This window comes from Malurus melanocephalus, unplaced genomic scaffold, assembly GCF_030028575.1.
Source record: "Malurus melanocephalus ecotype Western Australia unplaced genomic scaffold, MMel_1.1 scaffold_74, whole genome shotgun sequence".
NCBI lineage: Eukaryota > Metazoa > Chordata > Aves > Passeriformes > Maluridae > Malurus > Malurus melanocephalus.
Genome location: NW_026623306.1, coordinates 896284 through 913581, shown reverse-complemented (window position 1 = coordinate 913581; position 17298 = coordinate 896284). Strand labels below are relative to the sequence as shown.

At 44.8% G+C, this 17298-nt stretch overlaps 1 protein-coding gene across 2 annotated transcripts in view; it reads right to left on the bottom strand.

The window, feature by feature from the left end:
* Positions 1–16389, bottom strand: part of LRP8 (LDL receptor related protein 8) — a 170996-nt gene extending 154607 nt beyond the window's left edge. For both annotated transcript variants that reach the window (XM_057367012.1, XM_057367013.1), the window contains exons 1-2: positions 16251–16389; positions 15239–15358 (exon numbers count right to left, since the gene is read on the bottom strand). In XM_057367012.1, the coding sequence (XP_057222995.1) occupies positions 15239–15358; positions 16251–16320 (190 nt within the window). In that variant the 5' untranslated portion in view covers positions 16321–16389. The remainder of the gene's footprint in view (positions 1–15238; positions 15359–16250) is intronic.
* Positions 16390–17298: the final 909 nt, after the last annotated feature.

The following is a 17298-nucleotide window of genomic DNA, read 5'->3' as shown; positions in this document are numbered from 1 at the left end:
TTCATTTCCCTGCATTGACAGCAAAAGTTTCCTGTACGCAAAGCAAATTCCATGGAAAACAGCAACAATAAATCAGTGCAAAGGTGTCCTGCTTTCCTGCTATGCATCTGCTGCTAGGCAAGTTCCAGTAACTGTGCCATCACCCCATCACACTCAGTCCTGAGGTGGAAAAAGCTCCTCACCTTTACAGTGTGACAGCTGGGATCAAACCAGCACCATCTGAGGCTGGAAGGAGTTATTTGCTCCCAAGAAGCTGGTGAGGTCTACGTGGTGCAGAAAACACCTTCACCATTATTGGCAGCAGTTTRAGGCTACAGAAGGAGCAAGCCCAAGCACAAACATTCCTCTGATGACATTTGAGGCTGAGTTTACACAGTTGCTTTGGGTGAGGAGGGGAGAGTCCTCCGCAGAGTCTGATGAAACAGGGACGTGTTTTGTCAAGCTCTCAKCCTGCCTTTCCCATCACATCCTCATTCTGCCCTTTATGGGTTCTCCACATTGGGCATATTTTCTCAACAAGCCTCATTTATTAAAACCACAAAGTTCAGGCATGGCTGAGTTTCCAGCTGGCTCACCAGACCTTGMACAGGAATTTCATCCTCAGCCCTGGTGACATTTTATTTCTCTTTAGGCTTCTTTTGTCTTCCAGTGTGGGAGTCAATCAGGCAGGCTGACACTATAAGCTCTCTGCACAGGGAGACATTTTTCCAGTGGAGACCTGAGGACAGAGCTGTCCAAAGTACCCAAATCACCCTTCAGCCGACCTGGCTCTCACCTGCCTGTTCCCCCTGAAAACTGTCCCTAAAATGGCTCTCTGAAGCCTTTGTGAGCAAAGATGCTTGCAAGAGCACTACGGATTTACTCTACAGCCACCTGCCTAGAAATATTTTGTAACAGAATAGATTTGGCAGGACTGAATCAYGATTACCTGCTCTTCATATACGGGAGAGACAGCACACTGGAAAACTCCAAGGCAGTTTATTTGACTCACTTACTCAGACATAATGCTGCTGGAACAAAAGGCCAGCCTGGCAAAAGCTTATCAAAACAAATCTCCATCAAGTTCATACACTTATAAACAAGTTCATAGCAGTGATAGAGATGGAGAGTGCCTACTCACATTTGGCAGTTCTTCCTGCTCATTTTTTGCAGTCAAACAAAAAATCTAATATACTGGAAGTGTTTTGGTACCTATATATTACAGGAAAATCCTATTACTGTTACCTGAGAAAGGGYACTGAAAAAGCAGGATGAAAGTTGCACTACTGATGTAACAGAATTAAAGAGGTTTACACCGACTCACTAAATACCCACACAGCAACAATAAACTCACTTTGAACTCACCAAGAGTTCTGCTGTGCAATCGAATAGCCTGCAGCTTAGCAGGAAAAACCACCTCTCCAAATGGCTCAGGGTTGGGRTTTTCTTGCTTTGCTTTGTTTTTTTGTCAGTTGAATATATTGCACAATATCTAAACCAGAACATGAACTTCAAGTTTTTTTCATAAGTAAGTGAATTAAAGCAATAATATTGAGGTTTTCCAAGCCATATTCAGGCAAGGATACATTATTGTCAGGCAGAGCAGGAGCTTCAACTGGGAATACTCAGGCAGTAGCTCCATTTTGTGGGACTGAGGAACACTTCTCATTTTCCTTGTGTCCATTCCTGCTGTGACAGATAATGCTGCAAACTATGGGCCAAGCCTGGAGAAACTTCAGTAGCTGTGCTGTTCAGGGCAGGGTGAACACCAGAGGCACTGTCAAGTCAAAGCCACAAGAAGGATTTTACTTTCATAAGTGGGCTCTCAATAAAATTTAAATACCCTGTCAACCTTCTGATTTCCTGCTCTTGTAGACTTCCTGTGCCAAAGCTCAGACTTACACACTGCACCTGTACCACACTGAGAGCTCTGGGTCTTTCTGCTCCAAAAAGCAGAGACACCTCAAGTTTAGCTCAAGAAGAATTTTCTTTAACTGTAGAATAACACAATCCTTTGGAGTGAGCTTGGCCCCTTTCACCAAAGAGCAGAGTGGTAAATGCAGACTAAGCGGCCTAAGAGGGAAATTTTACAATATCCAAATTGAAAGCAAGTTCATTATCAAAACTAGGGATATCACAGAGTAAAATATGCCTGTGATTGATCTTTCCTTCAGCAGAACACTGGGAAACACAACCAAAAGAAGTACTGGATACAGCCCGAATGAATAGTCAATAAAATATGGATGGTTTCTATTTTCATGGCTTGCCAATGGCAAGTCCTCACACAACACTGTAGCAAGGGGATGCATGAGATCAGGAATGGAATGAAACTGTACCCCTAAAACAGAATTAGAGAGCAGTTAATCCTCACTTGGAACAAAGCAGTGGTCCAAGGCCAGAACTTGTTTTGTAGCTCCAYAATGATGCTCTATGCACTTCTGGAGGCTAAAAGCAAGACAGGGTAATACCCTGGTGAACACTGCTGCAGAAAACATTTTGTGAACACCACAAGCCTGAAGCCATTGATTTTTGAGTTTGGAAAGGTTTGTTCTTGTCAGTTGTGACTGTTTGTAACTAAGGAAGAACAAAGATCSCTTGAAATATCACTGAAAACCCACGTTTTATCCAACATATTCCCCTGCCAACACTGCTCCCCTCACCATTATTTCACAGGTTCACCTCAGGAAGTAAAACGTACCCAGGGAGAAGCTCTGGTGGCTGGTGATGGTGGCCCTGTGGAGGAGCCCTGGCCAGCAGGGCTATATGGGCACAGTCCCGTCCTCAGAGAGGCCAGCAGGACTCTTCTCTCAGCAGGACCTCACAGACCACACAAATCCATCTCCTTTCAGCCTTTCTGGGCCCACAGCAGCAGCTTTTTCAGCTAAAAGATGTCAATCTCAACAGAACTATGCCAGCAGGGAGAGGGTCACGTCTGCCTCTGAAGCTACAGGGCCAAGTTTTAGTCAGCAATCTAAAATAACTGATCAGCATTTCCTCAGAGACTTCTGCAGCAGCAAAATCAGGCTGAGCCCTCACACAGACAAGATGTTTTCTTTCTTTAACTTTCAACATCAGGGAATGATGCTGTCCACAGATTAAAGTAATAAAGAACCCCCACCAAACATYGCAATTAACTAGAGTGGAACACACAGCAAATATCTTCCCCAAATCCCGAGACATTCATCATTTAATGTTTTGAATTCTAACAGTTCTGAATGAAATGAGATCCTCGATCTTCCGGCTCAAATCCAGTAAGAAATATAACTGTCTCACACATACAGARTCCTAACAGGTATGAATCATCTTCCCATTTACTGATGAGAATTTATCCAATGTAAAAGAGTGAAACCTCCACCATTCTTACATGTCAAACTGCTGTAAAAATTGCTGCTATTATAAAAGCAGAGGAAAAAACTCAACACAGTGGCAGATAATCCCAGCTGATTACTATAGAAAAGTGACATTTACACATGCCCTTTTTCTATGTAAAAGGTCAAGCTGATGTACCAAAAAGCTTCATCTACAGGAAATTCACTCCCAACCCTCTCCAGAAAACGCGATAACAGCTCTCAAGTGTACCACAGTCACAATAAATGGACATAAATTAAATTAGGGAATTCCAGTTTGTTGTTCTAGACCTCACCAGGTTTGAATTTTCCTCTCAGGAAACCTAATCACACATGACTTTAGYAGAAACAAGTAGCAGGGAGAGCACCCTTTTCAAAAACAACACAGCAAGATTCTGCCCTAAACCCCTCATTGAATATGTTTCTAATGCCACATTCGAACTCACACTCCCCCACAGGAAGAAAAAACACTTTTGTGGGAAGGGGGAAAATTAGGTCCTGTACTTGGCTGCCTTCCTCCCCCTCTGTGGTTTTCACTGTCAGAAAAGCATCTTTTTTGCATTCTAAAATTAACCCTGTGATATGATGATGAAGCCTGCAAAACACAGCGCAGAAAAGGAACAAAGTAAGCAACAAAGATCATTGCTCAACCCTTATTATTATGAAGCACCCACTGACAGCTAGCCAGCTTGCATGGAGAAGGAAAGAAAAGTCTCCTAAAAAGATACTTTGATTTCAGGTTTTCTTGAAACACTCTTCCCATGAACTGAGCGGGCAGGGATGAAGCTGCCAGGGTGAGAGCCCCTGTAAACCAAGGACTCTGTAATCCCCAGCACAACCCTGACTCTTGCTGCAGGAATGCAGCATTTCCCATGGTGCTGAATTTCTCAGTCCTGACCTTGAAAGCTGGRGGATCAGAACTGCTCAGTGACAGTGATGGCTTTTGTTCTATGAACACACATCTCCCAGGATATTGTTCCCCAATACATTTCAAAGTGTGCCCAACAATTTGGTGCACAACTGCCCAGAACTGGAATCAACAGTAGGCAGRTGTGAAGCTCCAYATCAGCTGTGGAATCTCCAACATTTGWCAMCCYGGCAGCCTCAACCTGCATTTCARTCTCAAAATTTAAAAATACTGTARATTAAGTTAATAGATCTGGGCAGGSTGAACTTAGCAGCTTCTTGCCAGCTGAAGTACAGCATTTGTGCAGGGATTATTAATCCTTTCTAGAMGTATTAGCACAAATAGAGGCTYGCAGTRTTCACATGATTGCGTGCATAATCAAATGTGAAGAAATGCCTGCTGCTCTCAGCCAAGCTTTGCAGAGTCCACTGCAGTGCCTGAGCAAGGGAAGGTGTTAACAAAGGCTTTGTGCATTAATTGAGGATGGACACTGTGAAACAGGCCCATGAGAATTAATGGCCAAACTCATGGAGAAACACTAGAAGGGAGAGCAAGGCAATGAGATGCTGTGTGCAAGCCTGGGAAAGGTTCCATATTGCTCAGGCATTGTCCACAACCATGGTGGAAAATTAAGTATTTATTAATGATAAATATTATCATTATTATTTATTAATGATAAATATTATTTATTATTTCCCTCTAGAAAAGGGCGCCCCCAGGATTTCTCCCCTGCTCTGCACTCACTCTCTTTGAAGTGCCATGCCACAGTAAGAGACCCTGCAGTCAGGAACTGGACAGATACGATTCTTTTCAGCACCTGTCAATRCAGCTCCTTAATCCTAATTTAACTTCAGGCATCAACAAGCACTGGCACCTTRGGCAAACATACATACACATTATTTTATAAGAAATAGGACGGATTGCTGTGTTAAAAGAGCTTTTGTGAAAAAGGGGACCAGAAATCACCCAGCAAAGAGCTTGAAGTAAAGCAATTTCAACACACCAGTGTGATCCTGGCAGAGACTGGTCCAGAGCTTCCCTCTGAAAGTCCTTATTTAACACCTGCTAAACAATAATTCCCAYATAGGTTATCCCTCCTAAATCACGTACTGACCCCACCTTGTGCAAACTTCAGAATTGTGCAATCTCATCTTTGTATCTTTGTTGTTCTACATGGGAAAGGAAGAAGGAAAAGAATAGCAGCAATAAAATWAACAATAGCAAATTAAACTCTCTCMGTTATCTTAGTTCCCTCCAGAAAATGATACGTTACAAATAATTTATGGTGCACAAGTGATAAGTTACTTCMGTAGTTCGTGCTCAGATAACAGCAAGGTGTGGGCAGCAGGTGAAGGAGGCTTGGAGAGAGTGATCCCACACAGAATGGAAAGAGCCTCTTTAGGAAACAAAAAGTCTGTCAAGTGCAGCCTCACAACGTGCACTTTTGGCCAGCTGAAGAGGTGGCTGCAGTGATGTCTGTCTGCACACAGGCTATGCTTCAGGTTATGATGGAATGTACAAAAACAAAATCCATTTTGAAACACAAAAATATTATGCTCTTCCTCTAACATCTGTATTTGGTGTGTCTCTGATACTAAATACAAGTGAGCCATTTGAAGCATTTCTTGCACTTGACCCAGCACTAAAATTCTGAAGCAGTGATTTATCTCAATCCTGGGATTTTTCTAAGTATTTTACAAACTGTATATGGCAAAGGCTAAGGCCTTGAGCAATCATTTAATCCAAGGAACATGATTATCTTTGTAAAACAACATGATAATGGACCAGGAAAAAAGAAATTGGGGATTTTTGTCATGAGTCACTAATGTCCACAATGAGTTGCTGAACCACTCTACATCCTTGTGCAGAGGGTAGGTAAGTTCCCTAAGCCTCAGTTTTCACATCCCTGAGATAATATTTAGTCCATTTGTACAGGGAAGGTTCTTAGAAAGCTGAACTGCTAAGCAGCCACGGATGACAAATGTGTAATGAGCGTAACACAACTACACAAACAAGAATAGAAGCAGTGAGTTACAGAGGCAGGAGGTGTAGTTCYTGGCCTATATCAGTCAGCACTGACATTTGCTATCAAAGAAACTGGGCCATTTCTCTGAGCTGTATAGATGCAATCGTGATTCAGGATACAAAGTCTACAGGAAGAGTTGTACGTTAACACCCAAAATTCTTATTCTCCATGCAAGTRTATTCACTACTCCTGCTGCTGCTGATTTTTATGCTCTTAACTACTCCCTGGATCTCACAGAGTAGCATTATATCTGGATGGAACACGTCCAGCAAATCCAGCAAGGTTTACTGATATACAATCACTGCTCAAACAGCAAGCTAAACAGCTCATATCTATCATGGGAGATCCATGCAACACATCTGGAAAGATGCCTACAACCTTACTCACCTAGAGCAACAAAAATAGAAAAAGCCTGAAAAACCACCAAGAAATTAATCACATTAACTTTATACATGGAAAGCAAAGACAGACAGAAAACCTCTACTGGGTAACGCACAGCAGGACAAAGACTTGGGATCAAAAGAAAATTTTGATCCCTTTAAAATGAAGCAAAATATCACCTCAGTGTACATCATACTACACAGCACATCTCTAGGAAGGAAGCATGAAAGAAATATGAAACAAGGCCAGTTAAAATAAAATATGAAGATAAAATCTGGAATTGGAGCAGTTCTTTAAATGAGGGGACTAGTACAGTTAAGAGTTTACTATCAGTTGTACACACCAGTTTCGTCAACAATTATTTTAATTGATAAATCTGCAATAGGCTACCTGAAAAGGGAAAGAAGTCTACAACAACATAACATTTCAAATTAAAATCAAATTTCCATYTATTACAATGAATTTTAAACATGCTCTTTTACCCCTTTCAGTATTTTACAAGTAAAAGAAATCACACGCACAGAAGCTACAGAAACCAAGCTAGAACTCAAAAAAAAAAAAAGATAAAGAAACTTACAGCAGCAAAATTCTCACTCAGGATGGACAAGACTCTGCAGCACTAATGAATTAGATTTTAAATTATATATCTATCTTTAAAAAGAAAAAGTAATCACAGCACAGAGAGCAGTTGCCAAAAAGAGCCCTTCTGGTTCTGCAAGTACAGGACTGTGCTCTTGCTACCATGGAAACTGAGTCCCTCACTGCTCCGTCCTGGTACAGTGCCACACATGCTCTCAAGCATTTAATAAATATTAATAATGCATTTAATAATATTTAAGTATCAGAAATAGAACATCTAAGGAAAATAAATTGGCAATARAACTCACTTTACATGGCTGCAGCCCAAAGATTTGTAAGCCTTGCTCTAAGCCAGCTGTAAATCCTGTTCTCTCATAGTTTCTAACACTTGCTCTTGGCATTAGGTGTGAGGTTAGACTGACTGCCAGGCCTTAGCTTAGGCTGAAAATAACCAGGAAATCTGGAGGAAAAACTGAAACACTTGCACTTGTCCAACAGGTACCWGTGCAAGGAGCAGTGCAGTTGTGTGTTGAGCACTGCACTGGTAGGTASGAGGCCTCATTCCTGTTCTTGGCTCTGCTGCTGACTCTTGTATGACCGAGTCCCTCCAGTGCAGAAGAGCCCTAACACCATTTATTCACCTCTTCACGAGGAGAAAGGCACAGGGCTGCCAGATCTGCCTCAGCTCTGGGGAAAAWTTGTCATGGTCCTTGCCAGGAACAGAAGCACAGTCTACCAGGGCATCATTACTATGGCAAGAAACAGGGTATCTCAYCCTGAGACACCATCAGTGACAGAGCTCACATCCCTGTTTAAAAWATCTTCTGGCTTCTTGTAGGTTAAAATCTGGCTTTTGGAAGTATTTCAGYGTGGAAGAGTTTAATTTTATTTTTCAACTAGCGTATGGTATYATTGTAACTTTTAAAGTCTAATCAGGTTTTATCACTTGCATTTCAGACAGAATTTTTCACAGAGCAGAAAATCTGCATTAATTTTATCACAGGGCCTTTTACCCTTTTCCCCTCCCTTGTGGGTATCTAAATATTAATAATTTTAATGGAAAATAGAGAGCTAGAAAAATTACACTCAGCTTTTCCAACACTTTCTGCACACGCACCATAAACTAGTGAGGATTTCCCTTTGGCTGGAAGCTGCTGTCTGTACTGGGWGCAGAGCACACCAGAGCAGGCAGACTCATTTTCTGCCAAGGGCACAAGAAAACGAGCAGCAAATCTTCATCCCCATCACCCAAACTCACCTTACTGATTTGTTTTCCTGGGCAAAGRAAAAGAGCAAGAAAAACAGACATTTTACAGCTTTTTATAAGGCATGTAGTGATACAGAGCTGAGCAGCAACAKGCTTGGAAACATCTTTGAAATTACCAGGGAAAAACTGCAGGAAAATGGGAAAGCTGCAGAGAGAAAATGTSATCAGTAGAAGGACCAGGAGAACTTCACACCACATCAATTCTACCACAAATGCATCCCTAACATATCCCAGTCTGAGACATACCGAAGACATGGTAGATTTGTCCGTGAATTAAAAAAGCTGATGACATTGAAAAAACCAGCAGAAACAAAAGCTGGATGTCTGCTGTATTAGAAACAGCTGAGGGAATCAGTAATAATCAGACATTTTCAGGTGTTACAGAGTGTTTAGGTGGACAGTGGAGTCAAGAAAACTCATTATTTCTRTCATTAGCAATCCCTTAGTCTGCATGTGTCAGATAAATGCGTTCACCAACACATTACACTTGGTTTCTCTGGTCTCATTAATTTAAATTATCTAATTGCATTTATTTCTAAACATTTTCTGATTAATATTAAATTATCCTAARTATCTTCCACTGTTAAAATCAACCAGACAGAAATCACATCTTGAGCTAATCCTGGATCCAAAACACTGCAGACAAAAGAGAACTGGTCCACATCGTCTTTTCATAAAATCACAGAATGGTTTGGATTGGAAGGAACTTTTAAAGACCATTGGTTCCAAACCCCCTGCCATGGGCAGGGACACCTTCCATTAGACCAGGCTGCTCAGAGCCCCATCCTTGCACACTGCCAGGGATAGGGCATCCACCACTTTGGTTTTTTATCTTTATACATTAAAATGCTCTGGATGAAGCTTGCCTACCTTGGCTCAAAACGTAGAATATGTTTGTATCCTCTGAAATGACAGCTCTGAGCACTCTGATAAATAAACCATGTCATGTTGGTTTTSACTGCACTTTCATAATTTCCTTCTCGAACTTAATAATTATATTCACTCCTCGTATTCTCCTTGACCTCAGGAAAGCTTTTCAGCTCACAGTTTGTTCCTGTAACTGTATCTAGAGCAACCCTTGTGCTTCCTTGCAGCACAGCAGCACTCCATAAAACCAAGTTCACYCTGTAACCATAATGCCCCTGGTGCCTCTCCCACATACCCCAGTTCTCTCTTCTGCCTTTTCAGTGATCCCATTCCAGTTCTCTCTTTCTTTCCCAGACAATAAGCAGAAGTGATAGAAAATCACCACTTCCTGGAAAGCAGTCTGCATCTAAACTGCCAAATAAATAAAACTGCATAAATAAAACTCTTCCAGAGAATTTGCCAGGAAACTGGGAAATTGAGAAGGGCATATGCTTAAAACCTGATTTTCTACATAAAGGTGGCAGCAGGTTGCACTCACAGGGAAGATAATCCAGCCCTCAAAAACATGCATGTTAGTTTTTTCAGTGCACATAACAAGAATATAATGAAAAAATGAAGGTAAATTAATAACAACATTCACTGTGAAGACAAGAAATCAGTAAACTGTTTTTGAGCCAAACAGGAACACAGTACAGACCAAGGCAGTCGGGCAGCAGCCACAGAAGCAAGCAAACAAGCTTTTATTTTTCTCARTACCACTATTCCCAGTGCTTCCAGTTTTGGGATAAGCATGCAAGCTGGCCACACAATGCAATTAAACTAACATTGACATAATCAAGAGCATATGACAATGCATATGTCAAGGAAATGTAAAACTCCACATGGTGATGTGCACAGGCTTCTCCAGAGTGGCAGGCAGCAATCACTCAGCATACACAATACTGTCTCAACACAGAACACAAAGAAAAATTGGAGCAATGCACGACAGAGGACAAAAAGTTATAGAATACAAGTGGAAGTTGTGAGTCCCTCGTCCCATTTTGTCACATCCCAAAACATGCAAGGGTGGCACACCATTACACTCCTGCATTTCAAATGCACCCAGATCATATTTAATTCTCCACAGGACCCAGAATTTAGTTCTTAAATAGTTTTTTTTATATATATTTTTATTCCCAGATTCCAGCTCCAGTGAAAACAGAGCTGAGAAGCACACCATGAGGCTGCCTCCTGGGCTTTCACACAAGCAGCAGGAGTCAAACTCTGCAGACTCTCTCTCCAAAGCCAGCGGGAGAACAGAAGTCCTTCCTCCCAAATGCAAAGGAAATGTKCCTGAGCTACACAGTCACCTACTGTGGCCACAAGACAGGCAAGGGCTGAGGCAGGGCAGGTTTGCTGATGCCACATGTTTACCCTGCATTCYGGACACACAGGAACATTCTTCGAAACAGTAACTCCCTTCAGACCTCATCTCATACCTGAGGCAGCCTCCATCCTGTCTATAAAATATCCCYATGAACAGTCCCCACCAGCAAGCAACACCACAGAAAGGATACCAGTGAAAGGTGGAAAACTGAGCGTTAAACAAGAAATAGTAATTCTGCATTTGGCTGTGTCCCCCTGCAGGCAGGTATTACAAAGCTGAAGTGATCTTGCAGCTTGCGTTTCATTTTAGGAAACTGGTTAAGCTACCGGTTGCTTTTTGCAACTATAATCTGTGCCACATTTAATATTTATACAACAGTGAAACATTTAAGCAGAGATCTTCCAGTCTCTTTCACTCACAATCAGGTCTGGGTTAAGACAATGTSAGCCCTATTTATATCAGAAAAATAAAATCAAACACAACTGTCAAAGTAAGAGCTCTTATTTTGTGTCAAATATATTGTTTGCAGGTTCTCCCTTGTTTTCTGCTGGCTACAGTGGCAAGCAGGAAGAAAGTTGTAAAACTGGGGAAAAAGCCTCCAAGGGCCACTCCCCTCTTGAAGCAGCTCTCTAGGATTTTCCATTCTGGGTTATGTGTCACACAGCAGCAGCACCCTGGACACACAGCACACGGATCCCAATCCTGACGTGGCTCTAAAGTCTCCAGCTTTCTYGAGGGAGACACAGAACAAAAGTCAGTATCCCACATTCTGAGTGCCTCAGCAAAGAGTGCTTTTGCTAAAATGCTGTGCCTCAGAAAATGTACATTTTTCCCACTATAAAAGTAGCTTTGATGTTTACAAACTTGTGTTATACCATTACAAAAAAACCTTGATGACTCTGTATCTGCAAACATTGTCTGAAATATGTTATAAAAGTCAGTCTCGCCTTTCTAGAATTTCTGAAGAAGAAAAAGCATCACAGGGAAGGAGTAAAATACATCTGTAGAAATCATGTTCAGAACTGCCCTGCAGCCCTGTCCTCATTATGGGACCACATTTAGTGCAGATTGTGGCACTGCAAACTGTAAGGTGTGATCAGGTTTTTGTCGTCCCAGGCCTACGCAGACTGGACTRAGCCCAAGCAAATCATTTTGCATAGAGCAGAGCAAATAGTTTTAAGATAGGTTTAAACTCTTGCAATAGCTCTACAAAATGTCTAATTCCAGAGTTTAAKACCTGATTTCCCCAGCAATTTGAACAACGTAACTTCCACTGTTTTTTTTCTGTTAGGAGTGTAGTTTCCTTTCCATAAATGCACTGAAATATTTTGAGGAACAGCTCTACTCCCTTTTAATTTTCTTTTCCTCAAAATGCTGCAACTTTCTRAGAACATGAGAGCAAAAAGGCATCTTCATATTTAAGCAATTTGTTTACTGCTTTATTTTTACAGATTTCTACAATGCACATAAATTAGTGTCTCCTTCTCTCTTGTTAACACTCCACAAGTCATGTGCCTACACATGAGCACCGTCTCCTTCCCTCCTCGGCTACRGTTCTTTTGCTATGCCAGAAACACAACCCTGTCTTGGATAAATTTAACCTTAAAAACTGGTACTGACCAATCTGATTTGTCTAGGACTGGAAATCTTCTCATGCTTCAAGTCCAGTGTGCCCTATTAACTCACACATGGTTCTGTGGTGGATAAGTTGCACTGCCAGCCACAACAGAGAAGGATTACTCAGTGGAAGGCAAATGTCGAGGACACAATACAGTTTGATTACCGAAACAATCTCCTTAGAATCCAAAATTCCAAAAAAGACAAAATTATGTCAGCAAATCTTGGGGACAGGGAGGATGGCAGGAGACAGGGACGGACACAGGACACATAACAGAGCAGGGGACACAAACAAAAACAAACAAATAAAACTTCAGCCTTCTGCAAAGAGATTTTCTAGTAGGAAGCCCAAAGAGCCCTGCCAAAAAAAACCAAATCAACTCTTCCCAAAACTGTTTMAGATACTCTTTGTTACAAAATCTTACAGTGCATTAGGCAGCCTAGCACAATGAATTGGTTTGATAAACCAATTCTTCCCACAGATAAAGACCATCCTGTCTCTTTAACAAGGGAGGATATACACAAGAAGCAATGAGCTATTATAAATACATTATCAGCTCTGGGAAAAAGAATCATCAAGTAATTACAGAGGTTATCAGGGTCCTTATCAGTACTCACTGCCAGCAGGCTACCTGCATATTCATTYCCCTCTCCATCACCACTCCAGCATGCTGAGTTTTCCAGAACAGTTTCTTCCATTGCATATGTTCATAAAATAGGTTTTAAATAAATATCTGTTTATTACAGCAGTGATAACAGAGGCGGTATCTAGAAGCAAAAACACATGGAAYGTATTTTTTCACCCAGTGAGTAGAACTCCAAACATTCCATATGCTGAAAAGCAGCATGCATTTTCAAAATAAAACAGTGTTCAGAACAATTTAAGTGAGAAAAATGTGYATGACAAATGCAATTTTTGTCTTTCAGCCTGCTTGAAGAAGCAACTGCAAAGTCTCTCTATATATGAACTAAATTAACAGTCCATGAGCAATTTCCGTAGTCTGATTCCCAATCAATAATAAATGCCAAATTCAGATTAAAGTGAAGAACATATTTTTACCACCCCCAAACCCAGCAACTATAAAAATTCTCWGAAATAAACCTAAATCAGATGCAATAAGCATTCTAACACAGCACAATTCACACTGAGCTGATGTTCAACAGCATGTTGTTCTACACTCTCTCTTCTGCCCCACTGCTCAGAAGGCTGAGCACAAGGAAAMGGAGAAGATAAAAAAGCAGCCCAGATACCGACCCAGTCACTCCTGCAGGGCAAGAGCTCAGGCCACAAACCTACGCTTCAATGTGGAATCAGGGTGCAGAATCTGTTCAAGATGCTCCTCCAGCCACGATCCCAACCTCTGAAAGGCAGTTCCGAAAGCACTGCCCACAGGACCTGCAGCTCACCAAACCTTTGTATGACAGCTTGCAGAGGTTTTAAATAGAAGGCTTCAAGAACACCATGATGTACCTGCTCAGAGATTCCCAATGCTTCCACAGATGAGTGTCTCTCTCGGGAAACACAGACACTTCTGAGAAAACACTCCCAGTCATGTCTACAGACACGTCCAAGGTAGTTCTCAGTYAGCACTGCATTCCCCAAGTCTTTTGCAATCTGAAACATTCCAAAGCTAAGCTGCCCCTACATAGCGCCATTATAATTCCCATAAAATCTATTTCTGCATCTCAGTTAACTAATGCTGCTAACTCCCCAGATCACAAAGCTAGGCTGTTGAGTCCTCTGAATGAAAACAGCATCAGAAATAAATGTTATGGGGTGTTCAGGGAGAATATCTTGCTATAATTTAARAGTTTGGGAATCCCTGTTCTCCTTAAACTAATCTACTTAGACTTCACGCTGAATATCACCTGACACAGACTTACAGGTGAAGCTGTTAGCAGGATAGTCACATATGGAAAAAACATGTAACCAGGGACTCTTATTTTTCTTGATATATTCACTGGGTTTGAAGAGTTCACTCACTGAATTCAGTGGCTATTATTCTACAGAGTTAATTCAAGAGATGTGGTATTTGTTACAATATTTGCAATTTGAAACTTCAAATGAAAGACACTTGTCTTCAAGACTTAGGCTCTRTAATTTCTTTCACAAATGCTTTTTGTGCTCCATGGCTGAGACAAATTCTCCCAGGCTGTCAGAAGGYGTAAGCAAAGTAACAGCCAAGTTACAACAGCACAACCCTACAAACCAGAGAGTTTACGAGCTTCCACGGATCTGCACSAGGGCCTCACCACAGGAGAAGGAAAGAGTGCCATCTTCTCAGGACTGAAAGCACAGATTTTCCTCTCTCTTCCCTTTCACTACCAGGGAATCGGTGTTACATGCCTGACACTGCCAAGCCATGCCGTACTACTTACTCATCTCCTTTCTCACCCTGACTGCAAACATATTTAAACACAAGGCTCGGACCCACCCCACATCCTGTAGGATGATTATGAGTAAACGAAGTTTTACATGAGCACCTGTCACTGGCCCTGAGCACGGGCTCCAGCGGGGTTTATCATCTCTCCCAGCTGCCCCGAGGACACAACCTGCGCTGCTCTCTTTAGGCGCTCTGAGCAGGGACACTGCTGGAGGCGAGCAGGCTGGCACAGGGAGGGCAGGGAGCTGCCAGGTGAMCGCTGCCGCCGGACTCGCGCTGCCGCGCCGCACTCCGGGTGTCCCGGTCGGGCCGGGACGACCGAGCCGGCAGCGAGGAGCCGCTGCCCCGCGGCGCCGCGTCACGGATCTGCTGCTCCCGGCAGCCAATCGGCGCCGCAGCCGGGGACGGCGCGACTTCATTCATTCATTCATAAAAAAGAGGCGCAGCGCAGCTGGGAAGCGCTGGGAAGCGCGCCCTTCCCGGCCCCCCGCCCCGCCGTGCGGGGCACGGACACTCACGGCAATCCGCCTCGTCGCTGTTGTCCGAGCAGTCGTCGTCCTCGTCGCATTTCCAGATGGCGGGGATGCACCGCTCGTTCCGGCACTGGAACTGATTCTCCTCGCACTCCTTGACGGCGCCTGCGAGACACGGGGCCGCGCCTGGGTCAGCGGGGCGCGCTCCCACGGCCGGGCGGTCGGGGCATCCTGGGACCGCCTCGCCGCCCGCCGGAGCCGCGGACACGCCGGGCAGAGCGCCGGGAGCCGCTGCCGGCCGAGGATGGGGGCTGTGGCTGGGCTCGCTAGGGCACAGCAGCTCGGTGCGGGGCTGGGGCTGGGCTCGCGGGGTCACAGCGGCTCGGTGCGGGGCTGGGGGAGACGCGCCTCCGCGGGAGCACGGCGGCGATCCCGAAGCTGCTTTGTGCAGGGATAAAAGGGGACATTCCYGTGCTTCTCCGTATTGTTTTAAAGGCGGAGGGAAAAGGAGCCTGGGAATAGAAGATGGTTAAACCCGAAATACAACAGACAAAGAAAAATTATAAAGCGCAGCGATGCTGGGAACTCCTGCGCATCCGTCACCGGGGCAAAGCGCACCAACACCTGGGGACGCGGGGCGGAACAGGCACCGGCGCCGTCCCGGGAACAGGGACCTGACCCAACTAAAGTTGAGGGCGGGGGGAGAACGGAGCAAATCTGCTTTGCAGACTCGGTGCCGCGCTGCTCTGATGAAGCACAAATCCCCTATGAAAGGGATTAAAGGTGGCAGCTCCTGTCACCAGCGGTCGGGCTGCATCCGCCCGCTAAAGAGCGTGCCCGACCCTCGCAGGTCGCAACCCCCGAGTGTGCCCGACCCTCTGCAGGTCCCAAACCCCGCGCAGGGCACCGGAGCGAGCGGGTGCCCGCGGCCGCACACCCCGGGGTGCCCATGCCGGCAGGACGCTCGCCCTGCCCCGGCAGCGCTGAGGCCGGGGGAACCGGGGGAACCGGGGGAACCCGGCGCTGAGGGAGCGCGGCCGCGCCGCGTCGGACCCACCTTTGCCGAGGTGCAGCTTGAGCAGCAGCAGCTGGAGGAGCAGCAGCCGGGCGAGCGCTGGCCGGCACATGGTGCTCGCTCGCTCCCTCCCTCCCTCGGTGGCAGCGCGCCGTGTGCGGGGTGCGCGCAGCCGGCGCGCCGCTCGCTGCCCGCCCCGTGCCGACTGCGGCCGGCGCCGCCCCCGCCCCGCCGCGCCGCCGCCGCGCCGTGACGCGCCCCGCTGGGCGGGCCCAGCTCGGCTCGGCCCCGGAGAGCGGGGCCACCGCTGGCATCGCGCCTCCCGGAGGAGCGCCCGAGGGACACCTGCGGGGCACSTCCCCCGGCCGCCCGCGGGCAGCGCAAGGAAGCCCCGCAGATGGCACCGGCGCGCTGGGATGCGCGCTCTCAGGCCGCGCTGGTCACCCTGGAGCTCTCGCTGGATAGGCGGGCCTGGGCCCTGCTGGACCACATTGGGTCAGGCCCTCAGGTCCTGAGCCTCCCTCGGTGGCCCTGTTACAATGACAGCCTCATTCATGATGTTAATTTTATTAAGCCAATTAAACACGCGGACCCCTTTAAATGGCCTCGAGTCACAAATTGTGTTCCCTCTTCATTACTTCAGATCTCCCACTGAGGGATTTCATTATTACTGTACTGATGTGGTCATCTTCATTTAATTGTATTAAAATTAGTGAAACAAGTAACCAAGTGTCCTAAAGGTGGGCACCTCCATTCGCGGGGACCGCTTACTCTTTCTACTGCCGAAGGACATGCGGTCTGATCAGTAATGACAAATTCTTTACAAGCTATCAGGGGCCTTGTTTATCAGTCCATTTGCACGAGCAGTTCACCATCTTTAATTAACACCGCAGCCTTGTCCATACAGTCAGGATTAGAAGTATTGCAGTAATCAGATTATGAGAAGATATTTCTCCGGAGTAATTTGAATCTAACATCACAACAGAATAAACATGATTATAATGGAGTGTCATTTTWAAAAAAATTAAATCAAGTACTAATTTTACTTAAACCAATGTAATAAAGCTTTTCTGTTTCAAAGCCTGAAATG